At 39.9% G+C, this 24,010-nt stretch overlaps 1 protein-coding gene across 5 annotated transcripts in view; it reads right to left on the bottom strand.

Moving 5' to 3' along the window:
* The window catches only part of PTN (pleiotrophin), an 85,072-nt gene that overhangs the window by 24,201 nt on the left and 36,861 nt on the right, over positions 1-24,010 (bottom strand). For 3 of the 5 annotated variants that reach the window (XM_062589943.1, XM_062589935.1, XM_062589972.1), the window contains 3 exons: positions 6,196-6,302; positions 2,153-2,326; positions 996-1,157 (listed from right to left, as the gene is read on the bottom strand). In XM_062589943.1, the coding sequence (XP_062445927.1) occupies positions 996-1,157; positions 2,153-2,326; positions 6,196-6,301 (442 nt within the window). In that variant the 5' untranslated portion in view covers position 6,302. Of the gene's footprint in view, positions 1-995; positions 1,158-2,152; positions 2,327-6,195; positions 6,303-7,509; positions 7,582-24,010 lie in introns of all 5 variants that reach the window. The other 2 variants (XM_062589953.1, XM_062589963.1) reach the window with 1 other exon arrangement.

Here is a 24,010-nt window from a genome sequence, read left to right as displayed (position 1 = left end):
CAGACTACACAAGAAGCACAGGCCACCTGCAAGTACCCCTCAAATCACTAGTGCACCAAAGTCTACAGTTTGAAAATTGCTCGTCCAAGCTCCACTTGTCACTCCTAATCAAATACATCTATCTTTATAATAATCCACATATTCAAAGCCAGGTATGTGTTTAATCTTGGCTGGTTTTCATCAAACAAATGCCAGGGTAGCATAGCTACATCACTTAAAACACATTACTTCTGTATTTCAAACAACATCTTACAATTTCAGCTCTTCCTAGAAACCATCCTACATACATCCTGCTGCTGCAGCAAATGTGTGCATTAAAAGCCCTTGATGGTTAGAAATAAAATAAGTTTGTCCAAGGGATACTTGGAAACACAAAAGTAGTGACAAGGCCTGTATCTGTCTGTGTGCTCGGAATTACATTGCAAACTGCAGTTAAATAAGACATACACATTCCCTACTCTCCTTCCTGTTATCCTCTCCCAGAATACATTATAACCCAAAGCATACAGAACATTCACACTCTCTTTCCCGTATTCAGAGCATTACATCCCTTCATTAGCACTTGCCCTGAAGGAAAGCAGTCCCTTTCCAACTAGTCATTATTCATTGCCAAATACAACCTATATGAAAGGTATGTTTATCTTGCAAGAGACATTTTTGCGTGCTATTATTGGTTCATATCAACAAATGAGTCAGAAAAAGCATCTTTACTCTGAAGATCTAGTGAGCATCAACAAACTAGTAGCAGTGTAAGTGGTCTAAGTTTCAAATTAGGGCCCTCTAAGCTCACTTCCTGTCTGTAAAACTGCCATGTCTGCACAACTCAAGAATGTTGTCCTCCTGACAGCTGGGAGATTACACACAGCAGCACAGCACTGAGGAAAGACAAAGTACAATCTCTTCTGTACTACTAAGTTTCTATTGAAGTATATGGGACATCACAAATCCAGTGATTTAAATGAACTACTGTGTAGCTGTCAGTAAATGGAATTTACCTTGAGGTTTGGGTTTGGTAAGCTTCCCACAGGGCTTTGAGATTGTGACAGTCTTCTGGCAGTCAGCATTATGAAGGGCTCTCTTTAGGTTTCCAGTTCGAGTCTTCAAGGCAGTATTCAAGTCACATTCTCCCCAGGCCTGGAACTGGTATTTACACTCTGCTGCAAAAAGTGAATACATGGCCATTTTTAAAACAGAATGACCAAGCATGAAACAAGAAAGTTATATGAGTCTAATAGGAAATCATGGACTGTCAGTGAATATAGACAGAAGAACCATGGAACCGAAGAAAGAAACCCCAAGACAAATTTAAAGAGAAGTTACAGGGATAAATCTGTCCCCTCTCCAAAAAATGCTTTAAAAGGAATTCTCTGGATTGGTATGGATATGACATTATTGTCATATAAAGGAAGAAACATGCAACTATGCAATTACAAAATAGATAGAAAAAAATTAAAAAACAATGAGATACGTTGTTTGCATTCTGTATGGCCAATACTCCATTCTTGTGATGTCAAAGGGTGGCAAACAAGGCTTCAATAGTTTCAAGAACATATGTGCAGCAATGAACTCGTCAAGTCTGGAAGTGCTTCACTGATTACCTTGGTAAGGTCATGATCATGTCCTATAAGCTGTTTACCAGAGAAAAGGTTAAGTTTGCAAGAATAATCAGCTCTGACTCCTGGATAAACATCTTGTCCCGGACAAGTCTGACATATCTTTCTGAACTGTATGGACAAAGTACAATGGTTTCGTTTATTCCTTTTAATGCACACATTGGTGGCTACCCACGCTCCCTGCTACAAATCAAGTATTATAAGGTCATGTAAAGACCATGGTACCCATAGTACAGATTCACACCTGTGAAAGAACAGATGATGCTTACAGAGCTCCCTTAAACACAACTGTCCACCAAAGGAGAACAGGGTTAAACATGCTGCTGGAACACTGAGGTTATAATAAGTAGGTTAGACTGACTGTCTGCTACAGAGATTGCTTGCTCTGAAGAAGCTGCCTTCTGATAGCCTTATATCTTCTAGTGGAAGTAGTAACACCTTCACCAAGACACTTGCCAGAGCTAAGCAGAAAATACAGACCTCCTTCTCCAAACTTAGGTAAAAAAAACAAGCAAATCCCTTGGGAGAGTGAAGCTTACCTCCAAATTGCTTCTTCCAGTTGCAGGGAATCTTACACTTCTGAGTCTTGGTGGTTTGTTTGCATTCAGCTCCACTGCGAGTGCCTTCACGTGTCCCCAGGCCACAGTCACCATTAGTGGGCACACAGACACTCCACTGCCATTCTCCACAGTCAGACTTCTTTGCTTTTTTCTCTGGATGATGTCAAGGAAGCAAATGCAAGCAAGAGAAGTGGTCAGTACCCAGAGCTTATGGAAAAGTTTCCATTCATTAGACTTGTTAAACAGTCATTACACATGAAAGAATAGATAAACACGACACTTTTAACACAATTTCTTCAAAAGCAGAAGATCCAGCATTCTCTACACAGGTCTACAGAGACAGAGCAGTCTCCTAGACTTTGACTCCAAACCAGGGTGGATCACTCAAATTCAGTCCCACTGTATATTGGACCACACAGATATTCTGAAGTAGATTCTCATTTTGGGAAGGTGGAATAGTCTGGACTTCCTGCTCACATGACTGGAACACTGTCATTGATGGCTATGTGCTTTTTAGGAAAGACAGGCCAGGAAGGCAAGGTGGTGGAGTTGCTTTTTATGTGAGAGAGCAACTGGAATGCATCGAGTTCTGACTAGGGGTGGAGGAGAAGGCAGTCGAGATCTTATGGGTAAAGATCAAAGGGCAGGCTAACATGGGGGACACTGTTGTGGGTGTCTACTACAGGCCACCTGACCAGGCAGGAAGAGGAAGTCGATGAGGCCTTCTATAGAGAGCTGGAAGTAGCCTCACAATCACAGGCCCTGGTTCTCATGGGAGACTTCAGCCACCCTGGTATCTGCTGGAAGGACTACACAGTAAGGCAGAAACAGTGCAGGAGGCTCCTGCAATGCATTGACGATAACTTCTTGTCACAAATGGTGGAGGAGCCTACAAGGAAGGGTCTCCTGCTGCATCTTGTCCTTGGAAGAGGGGACAGGCTACTTGGGAGAATTATAGGAATGCAGTCAGAGGAAGGCGAGGAAGGCTAAGGTCCAGCTGGAATTGAGTCTTGCAAGGGACGTTAAGGACAACAGGAAGGGCTTCTCCAAATACATCAGTAGCAAACAGAGGACTAGGGAAAATGTGGGCCCTCTACTGAATGGGGCAGGGGCCTGGTGACAAGGGATACAGAGAAGGCAGAATTACTGAATGCCTTCTTTGCTTCAGTCTTCACTGCTGAGGGCAGCCCTCAGGAATCACAGAGCCTGGAGGCAAAGGAGAAAGTCTGGAGAAAGGAAGACTTTCCTTTGGTTGAGGAGGACAGGATTACAGATCTTCTGGGCAAGCTTGATAACCACAAATCCATGGGCCTGGATGGGATGCACCCACTAGTGCTGAGGGAGCTGGCGGATGTTGTTAACAGGCCGCTCTCCATCATCTTTGAAAAGTCAGGAGAGATGCCTGAGGACCGGAAGAAAGCCAATGTCACTTCAGTCTTCAAAAAGGGCAAGAAGGAGGACCCACGCAACCATAGGTCAGTCAGCCTCACCTCCATCCCTGGAAAGGTGACGGAACAGCTCATTCTGGATGTCATCTCCAAGCATATGGAGGAAAAGAAGGTGATCAGGAGTAGTCAGCATGGATTCACCAAGGGGAAATCCTGCTTAATCAACCTGATGGCCTTCTATGATGGAATGACTGGCTGGGTAGATGAGGGGAGAGCAGTGGACATTGTGTACCTTGACTTCAGCAAGGCTTTTGACACTGTCTCCCGTAACATCCTCCTACATAAGCTCAGGAAGTGTGGGTTAGATGAGAAGACAGTGATGTGGATTGAGAACTGGCTGAAAGGCAGTTGTCATCAGTGGCACAGAGTCTAGTTGGAGACCCCCAGGGCTCATTGCTGGGGCCAGTCCTGTTCAACTTATTCATCAGTGATGTGGATGAGAGGACAGAGTGCCTCCTCAGCAAGTTTGCTGATGATACCAAGCTGGGAGGAGTGACTGATACACCAGAGGGCTGTGCTGCCATTCAGAGACATGTGGACAGGCTGGAGAGCTGGGTGGAGAAGAACCTCATGAGGTTCAACAAGAGCAAATGCAGAATCCTGCACATAGGGAAAAATAATAACTCTAGGCACCAGTACAGGCTTGGGGCTGACCTTCTGAAAAGCAGCTCTGCAGCAAAGGACCTGGGAGTGCTGGTGGATGACAAGTTGATCAGTTGACCATGAGCCAGCAATGTGTCCTTGTGGCCAAGAAGGCCAGTGGTCTCCTGGGGTACATTAGGAAGAGTGTTGCCAGCAGGTCAGGGAGGTGATCCTGCCCCTCTACTCAGCCCCGGTGAGGCCTCATTTCGAGTACTGGTGTCCACTTCTGGGCTCTCCAGTAGAGACATGGAGCTACTGGAGAGAGTCCAGCGTAGGGCTACAAAGATGATCAGAGGGCTGGAGCATCTCTCCTATGAGGAATGGCTGCGAGAGCTGGGCTTCTTCAGCCTGGGGAAGAGAAGACTGAGGGGGGATCTTATCAAGATCTAAGTGCCTGAAGGGAGGGTGTCAGGGGACAGAGACAAACTCTTTTCAGTTGTCCCGTGTGACAGGACAAGAAGCAATGGGCAAAAACTGAACCACAGAAAGTTCCACCTGAACATGAGGGGGGATTTCTTTACTGTGAGAGCGACGGAGCACTGGACCAGGTTGCCCAGAGAGGTTGTGGAGTCTCCTTCTCTGGAGATCTTCAAGGCCCGCCTGGAGGTAACCCTGTCTAACATGCTCTAGGTGACCCTGCTGAGCGGGGAGGTTGGACTAGATGATCTCCAGAGGTCCCTTCCAACCTTACTGATTCTATGATTTTATGATCCTCAAAGTACTGATCTAAATATGCACGAATGCTCATTCAAAGGACATTCCTCTGTCCTCTAGTAACTGATGGTGTATAAATATTTTCAGTGTCAACTGAAGACCTACACAATATACAGATAAGAAATTTATGTGCTGACATCATGTATCAGAGGATTTGAGCACCTCCAAGGAAGAGTATGGGATACAAACTTTTCATTTGTAGAGCATGTTACAGTCTGTGTCAGCATATAATCTAAACTTCAAAGGAAAGAACCAACTAGATGGATTAGGGTACTTGAATGCAAGTTTAATACAGTTATTGATCACTTTACATGTAAATGGTCAGAATCTGATCAGAACACCTCTAAATGCTGACTATATAGGGTTTTGCTGCTCCAGAACAAAAGGAAAGGTCTTCATTTAAATCCTTACACCTAAGCCTGATGAGAAAAATTAGCAGTGTTATCAAACCTAAGAGTTCAAAATATTGTGAGCACAAGCAGCTTTAAGTAACATGAACAGAATGATTTGCTTTTTAGTCTTTGGATTCATATTTTCTCATATTTCCATACAGCCACAACAGTTAGAAACATTCTTTTCTAATGAGAACACTAATTCTAAAGGATTCACAGGTTATATTAACCAGTAGGTAAGTAGTCTGTAAATAGTGAAGTTTTAAGAAAAACACCAAAAGATGTCATCCATAAAAAACATTAAAGCTGGGTATGATAGATGTGAATTTTCCACCTCAAGCCTGTCTCACCTATAATGAGGTCTGAGTTCATCTCTGACAGGAAGCAATTACCACTGGATGTCTGGTTGTCTATCTGAAGCAGAGGCTTAGTTCAATTCATCGCTGAATGATTTCCGTATCACACAGAACTGGTAGCATTTTCATATACAACACAGAATGAGCAACCTAACTGCTCCTCTGTGATTCTCTCTTCAAGCATGAACTCATGCTCTGAGCAAATTTTAAGGAAAGCTGACTTGCAATGCCCACTCTGTGATAAACTAAGAACTTCAGTCTCTGGGGCTGTCTAGTTGGCAGCTTTCATGGAAACTAATTTCTGTTTTCCTATTTAACATAGAATAACATGTCACAGCCACAAATCTCTACCCTGAATGTCACAAGGTTAATGACTGCCCTGAATTTCATAACAAGACCAGAAGCATTTGACATTTTCCCACCCATGCAATCTACCTCTGGGATTAATTTTGGATTACTTTAGACCTTACCTGGTTTCTCTTTTTTGCCAGCCTCAGTGGTGCTCACAGCTGCCAGAATGAAAACAAGTGCCAGAAGGGCAGCTGTGAACATTCGACGTTGTTGTTGCTGTTGCATTCTGGGGATTAACAAGAGAGAGGAAAATTGGTTGATTAGATTGTAAAGTATCTAAGGTATGGCCACAGCATTTCTGGGAGCTATACTTCAGGGACACAAGACATAAGCAGGTCAAACACACTATCAGCTATTGGCAAAATGGGCAATTATTTTTGTTACAAACAAAATACAAAGATTTTTAACCTTTTATTTTCCATTCTAAGTACCAAATTGCTAATCTACATCACTGATGTTATGGATGAGCTTTGCCACAGGAAGTTCAATAATTCAATATTGCTCGTTTTGTAGAATCTTGAGAGAGACTGAAGTCTACTGATAGGCCTGGAACTTCTCTCTTCTTTCTTTACATCTGGCTGTGATGTTTACATCTGTCATGTAAAACTAAACATAACATATACTTGGTCTTTCAGTTTACCAAGTAGTATAAAGTAGGGAATGCTACACAGTGCACCTTGTGAGAGTCCAAGTTTTTGTCAGGCTTATTTGAGATTTTAAAAGAGCTTTTTTCACAAAAACATCTTATATAGGTAAAATGTGATGCACTATCTTAATTGTCATTGGCATGTTGCTACCTACCTTTTCCTTCCCGTCCAATTAGTGTCTATCCCTAATATCAGCTAAGCTAATTGCCTCAAATGCAAAATGGGTACACAGACTTGCACACATAGCTACAGGCTATCCCTAGCATGCTAATGAAGTATATGCAATGAATCCAAAATCTGGATTTGGGAACCAAATACTCAAATATAAAAAGGAATTAAAAGCATTTGCCTGGCAATGAAGAATCAATTATTAGCCAAATCAATTATTAACCAAAAATCACTCAGACCTGGCAGAATTAAATGGCTTCCATAAACATTTCCCCTTCACTTTGTTATAATTTGCATTGCCTCATCTAGGCTCCCTGAAAGCAGAGCCGTAAAAACAACTGAATATGCTACAACAGCAGGGTACAAAGACAGTCGACTAGAGACTATTTAGATGGAAAGATTCCCAACCCTTTTTTTAAACCAGAGCTCATGCCATTCATGCCATGCCAGTGCATAGAAGAAGATGCCAAGGGCACTAGCCATTAAGATGGCCTTAAAGACTCAACAAAACTGATATTACTTTTAAGCACCCAGGTTTAATATTATGCTAGAAGCCAGATGAGAAATTTTAATAAGCAGGTTTGCTTAAATAAAGTTCATGCACAGACTGCAAGAGACCTGGCATTCAAATGTCTGAAGCAGCTGTCAGTAGTTTAGCAGCAGCAGTCTGGTTTACTTCAAAAGCAAGTCCTGTCATGAAGAAAAAAAAAAAGGCCATCAGTGTTTTCAAGGGCATTCAGAACTTAAACAGAGCCTGAAGCAATAGCACACATGAACCCTGCTCAACCTTTGGGTTGTTTTTTCCTCCTTTCTGCTAAGTTTCTATTCAAAGCCTCATATCCTTTAAAGAAAATGAAATGAAATTAGATGGAATAAAACAAAATACTCAACCTGCTTCTTCACTCAGCTTACATTGTAGATCGATTCTCCATAACTAAACAGAGTTACAACACTGTTAGTATGTCAGCCTTTTCCTCTTCAGCCCCCTTCCTTTGGGGCAACTTTGCCGTCTGTAGCACTGCACCTCATCTTGTGCCCCATTTCCACTATAATTTATCTTCTTACTCCTCTCTTCCAAGCTATTCACTAGCACTCCTTAGTTGAAGGAGCATTAACAGCTGGCATGGAAATACATAAAGAAAGAGACCTGCCATAATTACTTCCATAATCCAAAATACCACCCCAGAGTGCTGACTGGGAGTGTTAGAACCTGATGCAAGGCTGTACCAGTGGGTTTGCTGCACAGGAAGACAGTGTATGTAGGAGAAGCACCATGATGGCTTAAAGCTCCCTTCTGAATCAAGATGGTAAACTACACCCTGTGTTAGTCATGGAGAGCTGTGAACCATTGACTTGAGGAAAGCTGCATTATAGAGAGATCAGCAAAGCCTCAAATGGAAATCTGATCAAATGATGCTATTTCCCTCCAAAGAAGTGCAGGCAAAATACCTATTTTGAGTCTGAAACGCTCCAGAAGCCCTATAAACAAACAAACAAAAACAAGGAGTCTTGATATAACATATATGCCTAAGACTCCAAGTCTCTCTATGGCCAATATAATTGCCAAGTTGTCCAAGAAAAACACCAAGCCTACAGATATGTATATCCCTCTGGCACCTGAAGTGCCTTTGCTATTAATTATAAACCAGTGAAAAGACATGTAATACAGAATCCCTCCCTTCACACCATACAAACATCTAGAATCTGATATAACTGATGCAACTATAGAAAATTCCATAATTGTTATGTACATGATAGCTCAGCAAGGGCAGCTGCTCCCAGGAAATTACAAGCATCACCCTACACCCTGCATTCATTACTTATCTAAATATCAGACCTTTTTTTTCAAAAAGCTGTAAGAATTCTACCTTTCAATAATAATTTAATAACTTGAGTTTAATATTCAGTTTTCCCTGTAAATATTTCAGCTAACTATTAAAAAGATGGGTAAGGAGAAAAACTTGTCAATGTGGGCTTGTTTTTCAAAACAATAAAGCCCACTGAAAATAGCTCTTTTTTCCCAATTTTGAAGGTGACAGATTTTCCCTTCTTGTTAGAGTCTGTGATAACATTTCCAGTTCAACTTTTATTTTTAACTCCAGTTCACCCTTGATTTAAAGTACTGCCAAAAATTTTAATATCAATGAAAAAATAGGTGTTTCATAACATGCAGAATGGATGCCTCTTTGATGTTTTGATTTTTGTAATGAGTTTTCCATTTACAACAGTAAATGGAAACAAGTAGATTCTATGTCAAGAAGGAAAAGTGTTTTTAAAATCCTGTATGACATCCACTAAACAGAGCAAGACAGAGGCATTTAAAGAAACAGCAATAGCATTTACTATCAACAGAAAGGAAGAGTCAAAAATAAAAAAGAAAGAAAGGAGACAATTAGGATGGAGGAAGCTACAGTAAACAAGAGTGAAAAGCTAAAGAGAGAGAAAGAGGGTTTAGAACAGATTATATGGTGAGCTGAAGCAAGATCAAAAGAAGAGAGTAAGTATGAAAAGACATTGCTAAAATCATGAAAAGAGCACCAAAACAAGAATGAGAAAAAAGAAAAACAGTTAATGAGAGTTAAACACTAAAGAAGAGAGTGTTATGAAAACATGGAGTGTGTAATGAGGTGAGGACTGAAGCACAGCTGAAATGAACTGTAGCAAGTGGCTTCTTCCAACAAAATTGAGGCACAAGAATTACTTCCATCTAACAGTTGATTTCACAGTCAATCTCTGTGCTAGCAAAAGCTAGCAAAAATGAAAGGAAAATAAAAAATTGGGAGGCAATCAGAAAATGGATGAATTCATCAACCATCCATGCGTGAATTGAATTGTACACGGAGGTCTAGAGAGCCAGGCACAAGTCATACTATCTCTACAGCTTAAAAGATTTTGGAATAGAGCTCAAGCCTCCCACTCCAAATCTTTCACTACCTCCTGACCCTATTTTACAGTAGCACCCATCTCGTCTGAAACTCTTCATTAAATCATTCATTCTGTGTTGAGTTCAACCCCCATGACTGACTGTACCAGCTCTTCAGGGAAATATCTATTCCAGGACCTGCACACAGAGCTCCCAAATCCACTAGGGACCATACTGTATCCACATAGTGCAGCACTGTGACATGCAGACACATCTGCTTGGGTCCAGAAAAATGACAGACGTGTTCATACAATGCCACTCCTGGTCTAATGAGCCCAAAAGGTTTATTCCCTCCAAGAGCAGATCCTGCAGACATGGCTTGCTGCTTCCATATCCAAGTTAGCATCACAGAGGCAACCAAAGCGTGTTCACAGTGCACTCCTTACACCTTTGCATCTCAGTTATTGCAAGCCAAGTTCACTGCTGTGGCTCTACCTGTGTTCATGCAATAAACAGACACAGCTTCTCCAATTCTCAGCTGTTTCCTTCATCTGCTCCAATTTGAATAAGCCTTCCCTGAATGCAGGCATCCAGAACAAAACACACAATTTCAGATGAAGTTCCATCAGTGAGCAACGGTGTTTGTTTTTACTAGTCCTACTGAAGCTAGCATATGCAGCATTTCCTAGGATCACATATGCCTTTTGTAGTTTTTTTCCTGTTAATAACTATTACTCAAGCCCTTTTCTTCATCTGTTTTTTCCAAAGCAATTGGCAAGGTCCCAGCTTATAGAAGGAATATGTTTTCTTAGTCTGTATGAGTATCATCTTCTACTGCAAACTATTAGGTTTTGTCACATGATTTAAGCCATCTTCCAGCTCAGGCAATATAATATGCCAAACATCACCTGTGCTTACAGTGCTGTTTCTCTGTAACACAGTATTATCATCACTAGTAAGGGGGCAGAGGCTTTGCACTGAGTTTGCAAGGTCTCAGGATGAGGCTTGTTCAGTTTATTCTGCCTGCACTTTCCTCAACCTACCTACAGCTTTGTTTCCTTGGTTTAGCTGTAACAGTAATTTTTCCAGCTGACCAGGTGGCTATGGTTAATATATTTTACTTTTGTTTGTCTTTGAATGGTACCATCCAGGTTTTATGACTCCAACGTAACAATGAAGTACAGACAAACATAGGCCTAATATCTTAGCAGGGGAGCTGAGGCACAGGAGAAGTCCAGGCAAGGGATGATTCAAGATGGGACACAGACTTGACAACAGAGATCTCAGAATTATAAACAATTCAGCAATGGACAGTTAAAGGAAGGCAGACCTGGAGCTGGACAAAACTGCTCTTAGAGGTAACAAAGAGAACAAAGAAACAGCATCTAACATATGTGAAAGGCACCATATATAGTAAATTTGGTTGTAACAAGCCTAAAACTGATCCCAAGCGGCTCCTAGAGTGAGGAAGGAGAAACCATCAGCATGAACCTTTTCTTTTCTCAGTGGAGGACTCCCGTTGCTAACAACTCACCTTAACACTGGCACCATCAACACTAGAATGAAACCACCAGCTTCAGAGGCCAGAGGGCTGTGGTAGGGAGAGTATAACATCAGGAAAAGTGGTAGAAACCAGTAAGTTTATGTGTAATCATTTTAACTGTATTATTACTGAAACTTCTTCTGCCTAGATGAATTAATTCTGTAATAGTCATATCTGGACTAATAATGATTCTTAGAATGTTAAGATTTCATTTATGCTACCAAAAAATTCTTTGTTTTATACAAAAATTGTGCTTCCTCTTTGCCCAGAAACAAAATTTTGAGCATAAGAATGCCTCCCAACTTTGTTATTTAGAATATTATCATTTTTATCCCATGATCAGAAATAAATAAAATAAACCCTCAAACAAGACTTAAAAAATTCCTACAGCCAAATATTTCTCTTCATAGCGCAGCTCACTTTTGAGTCCTCTTTAAGTTCCTTACCCTTTTGTGTGAATCCCCATTTTTTTCTGGTTGATTTAATAATTTGTCAAGTCCCACAACAAATGCTTTAATAAAACACAGTTAGATTAGTCCCAGATTAAAGTCTAGAAAATCAGTTTTCAAGGAAGCTAATTTGAAAGATCAGTCTCCCTTCAGTAAATACACAGTGTTTAATGAAACTTAACATTTACTTCCAATTCTTAAATTATTCTTATTCAAAATGTGTTCCATTTCACAGTCATCAAGGGCAGACTAACAGATTTGTAATTATCTGATCAGTTAAATATAAATATTTGCTATGCTTCAGCTACACAGCACCAGGAAGTACTAGATGTGTATATTAATAATATTTCTTAATGAATCTGAAATGGCATGCGCCATTTTTGCAGTAATCTGACATGAAAACGCATAGTTTTCTCCGTAAAAGAGGAGTTGAGAGCATTCAGCTCTTAAGAGCTTGATCTCTGTGACAGCTGCAGAAACTTCTGCTTCCCCTGTTCTCCCCCTCATTAGCTACCAGATACATGTCGCTGTGCTTTCTATGATCTCACTTATTGAAAACTGAGGCCAATGCTCACAGTTTTGTAGCTAGATCCATAAACATCCAAACTGTAAAGTCTCACTGTAAAAGTGTTCTCCCTTCCTCGCGTGCACACACACACGTTTTATTGTTTTTATTTTCAAGACAAGAAAAATCTTTTATATTCGCTTTCAATTTATCTTGCAAGATTTCAGTGAGCTTAATTTTTGGAGAGATACACAGCAATCTGCCATTTCTGGACTTCTAAGACACTTTGAGTGATCCGTACCATTTTTCTAAATTCCTGTGAGTTCCAGAAAGCACTTTAATGGGTTGATCCCCCAATATAGTTTGCAATTCCTCTCTAGAGGCTTTCCTGCCAATCCCTTTTTTCTTTTTCTTTCTTTTTTTTTTTTTTTTTTTTTTTTTTTTTAAGGACACAAATTTCAAGGGTTTTTTGTCTTTGATACAAAGAGCTTTGAAAACCTTATTTAGACATCATCTGACATCAGCTGAAACATACTTTTAATGTTTGATTCAGAGTTATTTTTAAGGAATATCTTTTCTGCAGGGTCACACTGAAATAAATTCTAAAATAGCATCAACTTATCATAGTCCTTTGTAGCAGATATTGAAGAAATCACGTCCTCAAATATCTAGCCTATATACTATTGTTATTGGCACAATTTCTCCTCTAAATCTGGATGGATGTACCTTTCTATAAGAACTCCTCATGAGATTTTCCTCATGCATAAGATCACAAGGACTTCTACCTAAATCCACATCCAACTTTGAGTTGACACAAAACCAGTAGATATTTTTTTCCTTTCTTCTGCAAAGTAATTTTGAGTCATGTGAATTCTGTTATGCATACTAGTAGTTTTTGTTTTATTTTTGTTTTAATAATGTGTCATTAATTTCCATTATAGCTATACCATTTTTACTCTGATTTCTATCTTTTCTGGATAGGACTTGAAGGGTATATCTGCCAATCATGACTGCTAATTCAGTGTGTGTAGGGACTACCCCAGTAATATCCTTATGTGCATTTCAAGCAGAAATATAACTACAGCTTAGTGGTTTAAGTCTGTAAGTGAGCCAAGGTTTGTGAAAAAAGAAAATATCTTTAATTACAACAAATGATTGGTCTAAATTAGTCTACCAAAAGATACTTTCTCTGCCAAAACACCCTTGCCTTTTTCTCACAAGTAATCATGGTTATGTTTAAAAAAAAATTAAAGAAAAACTACTAGAGCAATGATGAAATGCCAGTTTTTCTTGGGTTAGTTAAATAACAAAATGATATTCTATCCTCATTTTTGGGAGGGGTTGGTCAGTGAACAAAAAGGAAAAAAAAAAAAGGCAGCAACAACGTATTTAACCAGAGACCTGCAATTGCTGCATTAAGCATCACAAGATGCAAAATCTATGTGATCATTTCTCTTATTCCTTATACTTCCCTGTGAGGGATCTGTACTCTTCTGTGATACAGCCATGAAATTTTGGGAGCTACATCAGCAACACCAATCATTGGTGGCCAGTGGTCTCAGTCTGTGTGCTAACAAGTTAGTTCAAAGTGATGCAGGAAATCACCAACCCTACTGAGAAAAGCTGCCTGCATTCCAGCAGCAGGAAGATGGCTGGTTTGCAAGGGCTGCACCCCACTCCTCTGCCTCTGGGTCACTGCTCCAACAAGATCAAAACCATGCAGCCAGTGGGTTGATTGGGTGAGCAAAAAGATAGAGCATAAGGGAGTTTCTACTATGAGGCAGTTCTGAGCTTTTCCTTTTTTCATGTCCTCTCCTTATACTTAATAAGGGGCACAGCATGACCCTGATGACAAGTCCAAGTCAAATGCTTCACTTCAAAAATTGCAGCATGCAGCTTGGGGACTACATTTTTCAATATGTAATTAACTTCACATTCTCTTCTCACCATGGACATCATTAAGGACCAGAAAAATAAACCTTAAGGCCAGTGGGTTATGCCAATGCTATAAAAGTAAGCAGGGAAATGAAGAGTTGCATGAATGTAGAAAATTATTAAAATGTTAACCAAGAAAAAGTTGAAAACAATGTTCAGTTAGCATTCCTTGCCTAGTTTTGTTCAAGTAAACAAACTAAAGTAATTGGTCAAGTTGTGGACAACAGTTCCCCTAGCCTTGATATTTGTACAGTTGATTGCATGTTTTTCGCTTGCATCAAGCTAAGGCAAGTACACATGCTGGGATATTTTATATTTCTAGTTCCCTGGACACAAATTAATAGTTCGGGTTGATAACAAATACTTGTGGGTACATAAAACCTGCCTTTTGATGCAAAGCAGAATTTAGACTGACTTAAGATGCAAGAAAACAGCTGGTCAAAAAATATAAAAAGAATATTTTTTCCATTGAAAATATTTTGTCAAAATTGAAATGTTTCATGGGAGAACTTCAACAAAACAAGATGGGAACTTTTGGGAGTTATTTTTATGAATTAAGCTTATTTTTGTTCTTTCTATTTCAATAATACTAAACTCTATTCCTTTCCATAAAAATATAATTTTATAGGAGACATACAATGCATCCTACTGTTTCACACAGGCAGAATCTCCAAACACAAATATAATGGTAAGAAATAGTTTTTTCTAAGTAGCAAAGTAGTAGGTGGAAACACAGTCCTAAGTCAACCCCATAAGGAGTATGGGTCATTGAAAGACCATCTCTAAAGAGAGCTGGGCAAACCCTTCCAAAAGAAATTTAAAATTCATTGTCTCCCTCCTTCCAAATTTGCAACCTGAGGCTATGTGAAAGTGATTTTATTTTCAGAAAGCCCAGAGAAAACTCTTAGAGAATTTTAAAAATATCAGTCCTTCAATTCATACAATGCTTGGCTCCAATCTGGGCATTCCTATTTTTCTTTACATAAGTCTTTCTTCCTTTCAACATTACCACAAGAGCTACACCTTTTTGGTATCCTAAGTGGATATTAAGAAATTCACTATGTAAAAGTAAAAGAGTGAAAAAGCCATACAGTCCTTTCAAGACAAGCACATTGCATGTTTGTTAAATATAAAGGGGGAGCTTGATATTTCTCTGTTGGTCCCTAGCCAGTGTATAGAGATGATTTTCCTAGCACTGGCCTTCCAAATTTCTCTCTCAGAAACTACACTGTTTAAAGGAATGCTTTTGAAAATCAGTTTTCTCTCCTTCTCCTCTCCCCTGTTGCTTCTTTTTCTCTCACCCACAACATACATTTTTATCCTCGGCTTTGCTCATGGTGGCCTAAGTTAGTCATGGCTTTCAATTGATAACTGACTTCTACACCTGTCTCCTCTATTAACCTTCTCTTCCCACAGCTCTAGCTGAGAGGCTCAGAAACAAAAAGGAAACAAAACACAAAACAAGGCTGAAGTTTCAGTTCATTCTACTGTATTCCTAGCTTTTAACTGGAAGCCCCCTTTAAGCCACTTCTGTTACAGTAGTTTTGTTCTTCTCTGCTCATCCCACAATGATCTCAATTGCTGTAATAATCACTATTTATTAGACGCACTGGGTTTCTTTACACTTTCATTTTCAAGACTGGAGACTTTAGAACCATCCTGGATTTGACATACCAGGAAGACCATAGAAGAAGACCCACGTCCATTCTCTACATTTTTGTTGTCATGAGACAAAGTCAGAGACAGCAGCTCGGCTCTCTTGTGCATCACCTGCATTAGCATATCTCTCCTGGAGAAACCACCTGTTCTAGTCACGAGTTTCCCCAACCACAAATGCTAGTAAATATTCTCACTTCCTTCTCTTTCAACTCTCTCTTTATCACTTTTATGAATTCCAATATGTAGAAAATACAGCTGCTTGATAGTGGCAGGAGGACAAAGTAAGTAGATCTGAAAACAAGCTCTTGTTACAGTTATTCCTTCTGCCTCCCTTTCCTACTCCAAATTCACCAGTTTCTGTGATCTACCTAACTTCTTTTGCTTGCCTAGAATTGTTAAGACACAAAGTATCTTTTCATGGTTTTGCAGTGCCTCAGACAAGTGTCCAGATCCCTACTGTTTAGATACTATGATACAACAAGACTACAAAAGGGTAAATAAATATCATAATACGAAGTCTTCTGGTATAAGAAACACAGCTGCCGCCTCCTTGTCTAGCTACTATTTCTTTCTACCAGAGATGAATTTGAGTGTGATCTGAAAATGTTTAGAGTCAGGGGTGGCATGGTCTCATCCCTTTGCTAAATGTAGATATAATAAGCTACTACAAACATCACAGTCAGAAAACCAGGAATGATCAATGAATATAACTAGTTTTGTACCTGAGTAGATAGCCAAGAATTAGTGCTTTTACTATAAGGAAAAAAAAAGATAAACACTGATTTCACCACAGTCCCAGTGGTCATACCTTTACTGCAAATGCACCATAATCTGAGAGCTGTTTAATCTGTAATATATTTTTTTTCATAATAAACAGCTGTATTGTATAAGCCAGGCAGTTGCCTCGACTGTATTCTCATTCTCACTTCCTCCTTCTGCACTAATGAGGATGTTTTCAGCTGGATGACACTGGGCAAATCACAGCATCTATCACTATTCTCATTTCTCCATTTATGAAATGGGGATAATAGCACTTGCCTCCTTCAAAAAAAAAAAAAAAAAAAAAAAAGAAAAGAAAAAAAAGAAATTGAATTGAGAAACCCGTAATGAAAAGCATTACACGTGGGAGAGAAAATTTTATTACCTAGCATCAACCACTAGATAATAAACCGTGCCACTTTCCTGGATCTTTGTGTTTCTGCGGTTCCAGGTTTTCAGCAGAGTGACCTGATCGACTCCCAGGCAGAGGAGACAGGCAGCAACACTGTGCAGCCCCTCTGGGTCACCACGTCATCAGCATGTCATCACAGGAAAGCTGCAAGACACAGCAGGATCCCTTTGCCTTTGATAGCTACCTTTCCCTGAGAGTTTTCAGCTTTTGTCAAATACTTGAGCTGTTTTTTGCCTGAGCTGTTTATCAGTTTGGGGAGGTTTTCTCCCAGTCAGCCTCTGGGAAATAGTCTGTACTCCTAAAGAAAATAGCCCATTTTGTTATTTCCTTTACTCATTATGACTCCCTGTCTCCTTTACTGTCTCCCTGTTCAGATGGCACTCCAAAAAATGCAATACAGTTGGAAACTATTTAAGCTGAAAGCACATGGCCTCTCACCTATGCCCTCCATTAATCTTTTTGAAGGACTGCAAGCCCTACATGTTTCTTTTTTTCTGAGAAATTGTCTGCTTGCTTCAAATGACAGAAATCTCACAGCATTGAAACAGCTATGCAGAACTGAAAGAGTGGTGAGTTAATTCAACCAAAACAAATACAATGTGCAAATAAGATTGAGATTTCAGCTACACTGGAACACAGCACTAGAACATGTTTTTAAATCATTCTCCTCCAAAAGCAGTTAGTGAGCAGAGGGCAGCAGTTGCGCAGCATGCTCCCTCCCCTTTGCCAGGCAGAAAGCAAATGGCATCACTAAGGCCCGTGTTCCATTTACCATGATGCTGACCAGTGAGTGAAGAAAATGAAGAGCACAGACCTCATCTTCTGCAATTAGTATTCCCCAGACTTCACAGCCCTTCCTGTTTAACCAGGGCTTTAAGAACTGCCTCTTATTCCAGTGTATTTAACAACCATGCAACAAGGGCCCTACCTTAAATTCACAAAAGGACATTCACCGTGGCATTTAATGGGAGCATTCCCTTTCCAGATACGAAAACTTGGCCAATATTCACCACTACCACATTAGCGCTAGTAACAGGCAACACCTGGTGATGGCTGCAGTGAAGCACTGGCAGACACCACTAACACTGGACACCAGCAAATAGCACTACTCTACGGCACCATGTCAAAGTGGTGTCTTCACCCATAAACAGGTCATCAGGCAGATCAGGGGAAAAGAGGAAAATGCCATCATCTTCACTTGACAGAAGGGAAACTGAGGCTTGGTGATATAAAGCAACTTGTTTGTAATTATCCAGAAAGTCTGTGACAGGAATAGGAGCTTTTTTCAGATAACAGTTCAGTCTAGTGCCTTAACCAGAAAAGTGTCCTAGACAGCAGGTCCCTCTTTCAAATAGCACCAGGAAGACAGAGCTGCCATTTTTGCTCCTGTCCCTTATCTTACCTACCTTAATTTTCATATTTCTACCCAGGGCAAAAAAATGTCAAGGTATATTGCAACTATACCATTTGATGTAGATTGCTCAGGATAAAGTAGTAGAGCATGCATTCCATGAGAGTTCAGACTTCAGAACAGCTTTGGGGCTTTTAGATTTTTGAGCTGTTTTGCTATACTACATAAAATCTAGCTGACACCTCCCATTTTGGAAGTCAATACAGAGCTGCATGCTCTCATTAAAATTCTGGTAGCTACAGAAAAAAACTGCATGTTGCTGTAGGAGGGCTTTCCAGAGGACACTGTGCCTGGCAGCTACATAGTAGCCATGCAACAGTTCAAATATTTCCAATTTTTTCATGTCTATTTTCATCCAGCCATGAGAGGTGTGTGTATATGTGTATGTATGTGTGTACGTGAGTGTATTTCATAACTTGCATACTTAGAAAATATATTAGAAAAAAAACATTCAAAAATTCATATTATCTACAGCTCCTCTCTAGCCTAATGTTCACTCTCTCTCCCTATTCTTTTAATTATCCTTCCAACTCTCATCTTCTCTAGTCCCATCTGTCTCCTCTTCTCTTCCCTCCCCTCCCTTTCCTTTCTTTCCTTGATCCTTGCATACACTTTTGGATAGAATATCCTCCTGAGTCATTCTGCATCTCATGGCTGCCTCAGGTCATAGAGGTCTCCTAAGACCATTAAAACAACTCATTATTAAAAAACAAACAAACAAACAAAACAAAAAAACTAATTCTTTCCAAACTAGATGACAGCATTCTCTGAATTGATAGGTGAGAGTTACTTAGAAACTAGGTCCTTTCAAAATCAGAAAGGTATCTCATTCCATCTATTTTTAACACAAGAAAACAATGAAAAACTTCTCATGTTTGGGAAACATTAAGGAAGAGCACAAGCAAAAATGGAGGATATTAATCTAGTAGTTATTAAACAGACTCATTGGATGAGAAGATCATCCATACTGGAATCAGAGGAGTAAAAATTCATTGAGTAACAGTAATGTAAAATTTGCAATGCAAAAACTGAAACTCCTTTTCAAATGTGGGCAGGCAGATGTGTATTTCACACTGTTCCCATAGTCTCAGTTTTGCATCTGCCACAGATCTCTGTATTCACTGTGCAAGTAGGAGATAGAAATTCTCAGGAAGAGAAGTGGAGATTTTGGCAGCTGACTGAAGAACAACAAGACCCGCTGTTATCCAGGGATTGTAAGGTCAAATAGGAGAATTGGATAGCCCCAAAAAAGTGTTATATGTGTTGGAATTCAAGACTGTCATTTTGGCATACAGAGTTGATGGCCGGCTGAGAATAACAAAACGATCCACAGATTATTTTTCGCTTTACACAGGATCCAGATAGATAAAAATGCAATGCGTCACACATGAAAAGCTTTCTCAGAGTTGTCTTTCCAAATTACAATGGGTAAAGAACATTCTCTTTTCTTTAGAAAGTCTGGATTCTACACAGTCTCATGCAGTAAGAGTTGTACTTGTGACATACTGTGTCACCACAGAATCACAGAATAAGCACAGCAGATACCAGAAAGGCAGGACTGCATTTAGGAACCTCAGAAAGGAGACTACAGCCCCGGATAAAGTTGAACTACTGCTGGAAGGCAGTTTTGATTCAAATGAAGTTCTTATTAACAAACAAATAAGGTAATTTTTAAAAGCTTTTCATATGCTACATATCCAAATGTAATAATAACTCAAAGAAAGAACTGAGGGCTACAAACAGCTCAGATTTGCTGCTGATCTACTAGTTAGTTGCTCCCCTACAAAATGTCCCTTACTTCTCTCTGGACTAGCACATTTTCAACATCGGACCTTTCAGCACATCATCCAGGTTCTTGCAGTTTGAGAACCTTTCCTTTAGGACTTTTAAAAATCTTCTGTTTTCACAAATCTAGTCACTAACAGCAATTGAAAGAAAAAAAATGTTTATGGTTATGTCTTTTCGTTGAATTAATTCAAAACAAAAATGTACAATTTGGAAGTTTATAAAAAATGTCACTGCTCTTGTTACTTAAAGTCAAGAGCTTTCATGCCTAATGAATTCTTCCAACACATCCTCCTAAATCTGAGGTCAGTACACTCTTTTGGAAGATTCATCTTCAAATCCTGTCTGTGATTGACAGCTGAGGTTTTGACTATTGTTTCCATCTCCTCCAGTGTGTTCTAACTCAGGTGGACATTTCACTCCCCCATACTGAGAACTTGACTCATAGTATAGATATTTCTAGCAGCCTTAAGGGAATTCTCCTGGAAGGCAGGATTACACCCCAGAGAATATTTAAAAATTTTATACCGCATGGTTAGATTCCACTGGAGACCTAGAGAGACTACCACTATAAAATGTCTTGTAGAACAGTATTAATAGTATTCAGTTATGAGAGACTTTGGCTGAAAAGCCTTCTTTCTAATCCAGCAGAGAAGATATTTGAATTGGGTTTCCCTCACAAAATGTCCTATCCTAAAGACTACCATGTAATATAAGGCAGTGCGACAGAGTAGCTTAACTGCCTTTTTCTCCCTTCCATGAGGGTTATGCTGTAAATTTTTAATTCAACCTGTAGAGTTGCACCCCATTTCTCAGTGAATAATGCATTTTCCAAGAATGATTCAACAAGCTCTTCTAGAGAAGACATCTCACAGCAGAAACACTACATAGTCCTTCTTTTATATGTGTAGAGGAAACTGCTCACGAGTGCTTCAAATTCTACCATAATAAAAGCAGGAATTTTAGAACAAAGTTTCAAATAGTCTGTTCCCTACATGGTGCACTTACGGATATTTAGAGTTTCAAGTGAGAGAACTCCATAACCTAAAGCCTGTGTTTCACATCATCTTCCCAATGTTGAAACCCAGGTGGTCTCTTTAAAGCCTGCTGATCAGTGAAACTCTAGGGATCATGCTGTGTACATAGTTTTGAATGTACATATTTTCCCCTTCTCAAGTGAATTGTCACCTCTCTTCCTTCTGTTCTTCTGTTATGTGCAGAAATTCAATACTGTATTTCCCCATATGAAGAAACTGGCAAGAAAAGACTACTTGCTCTTGGCAGAAGTTTATCCTGGAATTATGCCAATAAACAATCATTTTCTGGTTGCCACAAGCATTCTATTATTTCAGTTCAGCCATTTAGGCCACTCCAATACAGCTCTGTTAGCGCTTCCTCAACAAACCCCTATTATCAGGGGCTTACGCCTCAGTCACTTGAATTCATGCTCAGCAGAAACTTGGTATTCAGGGGATCAGTCTAAATGTCCTTAAAAAAAAATAATTAAAACACTCACTTTGCCACAGAGCAGAGACAATGGAATTTCATTGGCTGCAAGTTATATTTGCACTTTTAAAGACTTAAGAAAAGCTGGATATTGAGGCTTGTTTTATAAACAACTCTTAGAGGCTTTAGTTCTCGCAAGAGAAATGTGACAGCAGTCTTTTGCCTTCATGCTTCTTTGCATGTATATGCCTGTTTTTCACAGTACAGATAGATTTCATTTTCTCACCCGCTTTAATTACATGCTTTTGTAGCCAGATTGAGTCACAAAGAAAAAAAAAAAGAAAAAAAGAAAGAAAAAGAAAAACAGAAGCTGGCTCCTAAAAGTTCCCCTTTTGGTACATATTGTACAGGGACAGTACCTGAGACAGCTCCTCATTTGGCATAATTCACTGCTGTTCGATGGAGTTTGTGCCACACAGAGCAAGCTGCTCAAGCCACTTATAGATAAAGCACTCTCTGTTTGGTCTTTGAATCACGTCCTTGAGTTCTCCTGCAAAACAGGAGGGTATCACTGGAAGCACCACACACCCACACTGAATCAGCAAGCTGGATGGCTCCAGACTTAGAATTCTAAGTAACTGAAGTCAACTTTGTTGCTGTGTAGGTCAGTTAAAAAAAAAAAAAAAAAAAAAAAAAAAAAAAAAGTTTACCCCAAAATCAGTTACAAGTCCCAGATCATTGGGTTTGCCACGGGAAAGGCCTATAGCCACCTCCTTCATGTAGCCCACTGTCACAAGTTTTACTATTTAACTTGTTCTTAATTTCCTATTCTTTTTAAAGGTGTAACAGCCATTAACTCCAGTAATTTGCTGGCCCTCAGTCAGATTTGTTATGCTATGTAGCAAGAGCAATACCTGTATACTGCAGGAGTAGCTGAGTATACACCTTAGAACAGCAAGAACTGCATCTGTCTGCTTGTCTGCAGCAAGTTGTCCTTTGTACAAGCTGGATGCTATTGTAGTTCTAATGGCAGCCTCTGGAGACCAAAATTTACACTGCAAAATGTGTATCATGTAGCAATCAAATTAGCAAGGCTTTATACTATATTTATCTTCCTTCTCTGTATCACCTTGATATAAAGGTAATGCAAATAGCTGGATAAAGTAAACTAGCCAGAAGAACTACAAAGAGACCTAATTCCAGTACAACATCCAGCAGTATCATGCCTTCCTTGCCTTTCTAGAGACAATTTTCATCCATTCCATTCTCTCCTTTCTTCTCTTTGTGATTATAACCAGATACGCAGACCATGGAAAATGCAGCACATGCCCTGACTCATATTAAGTGTGGCTGGTCTTTTACAACACACTGGCTTGTAGGATTTCACAGAATCACAGAATGATTGAAGTTGGATGGGACCTCTGAGGATCATCTAGTCCAAGCCCCCTGCTCAAGCAGGGTCACCTAGAGCATGTCAGACAGGATTGCGTCCAGGCAAGTTTTAAATATCTCCAGAGAAGGAAACTCCACAACCTCTCTGGGCAACCTGTTCCAGTGATCTGTCACTCTCACAGTAAAGAAGTGGAACTTCCTGTGTTTCAGTTTGTGCCCATTGTCTCTTGTCCTGTCACTGGGCACCACTGAAAAGAGTTTGGCCCCATCCTCTTGACACCCTCCCTTAAGGTATTTATAGACATTAGTAAGATCCCCTCTCAGTCTTCTCTTGGAAGTCTCTGCTGACTTATATTAGAATCAAGGAGAAAGTCAAAAAGGTGTAATGAAGAGGCATATGTATTTCGGATTGGTAAAATGAAGCCCTCCTCCATTTGCTGCTGCTAGTTACTCTGCAGGTTGCCACAGGAGTAATCCAACCTGAGAGGATGGAGGAAGTGCACAAGTTTCTCAGAGAGGCCTTTTACTGTAGACAGATTTGGTAGGCGTTCCCTCTAGGAACACTTTTTGTCTCTGTTTCCACACATCCAACTGCAACTTTTTACTCTTATTGTCAGTGGAGGAGTTTAGAGAATAGCATAGCAAAAGCAGCAGTCCAGAAACTGCAGTACTGCTGTGAGCTGCTGTTGTGGGCACAAACCGGAGCTGGCATATAGCTGTGAGACCAGCTTTGGAGCTGCTCACATGGAGCCTTTGGCAGAACAAAGACCTCCTGAGGAGTCAGGCTCTGGGTTCATCAGTTAAACTAAAATGACCAACAGTTTGGGCCTGAGACAGCAACAGCATGGTTGCCTCCAAAGAGGTCAAAGTCATATATGCCTCTGAGGTTGTGGCCATCTAAAATTAAACCAGAGCATCAGCACTTACAAGGTCTCTACTGCGTTTCACGTTCTCCATGAC

This window comes from Rhea pennata, chromosome 1 (assembly GCF_028389875.1).
Source record: "Rhea pennata isolate bPtePen1 chromosome 1, bPtePen1.pri, whole genome shotgun sequence".
NCBI lineage: Eukaryota > Metazoa > Chordata > Aves > Rheiformes > Rheidae > Rhea > Rhea pennata.
The sequence above is the reverse complement of the archived record's forward strand: the minus strand, read 5'-3'. Positions and strand labels throughout refer to the sequence as shown.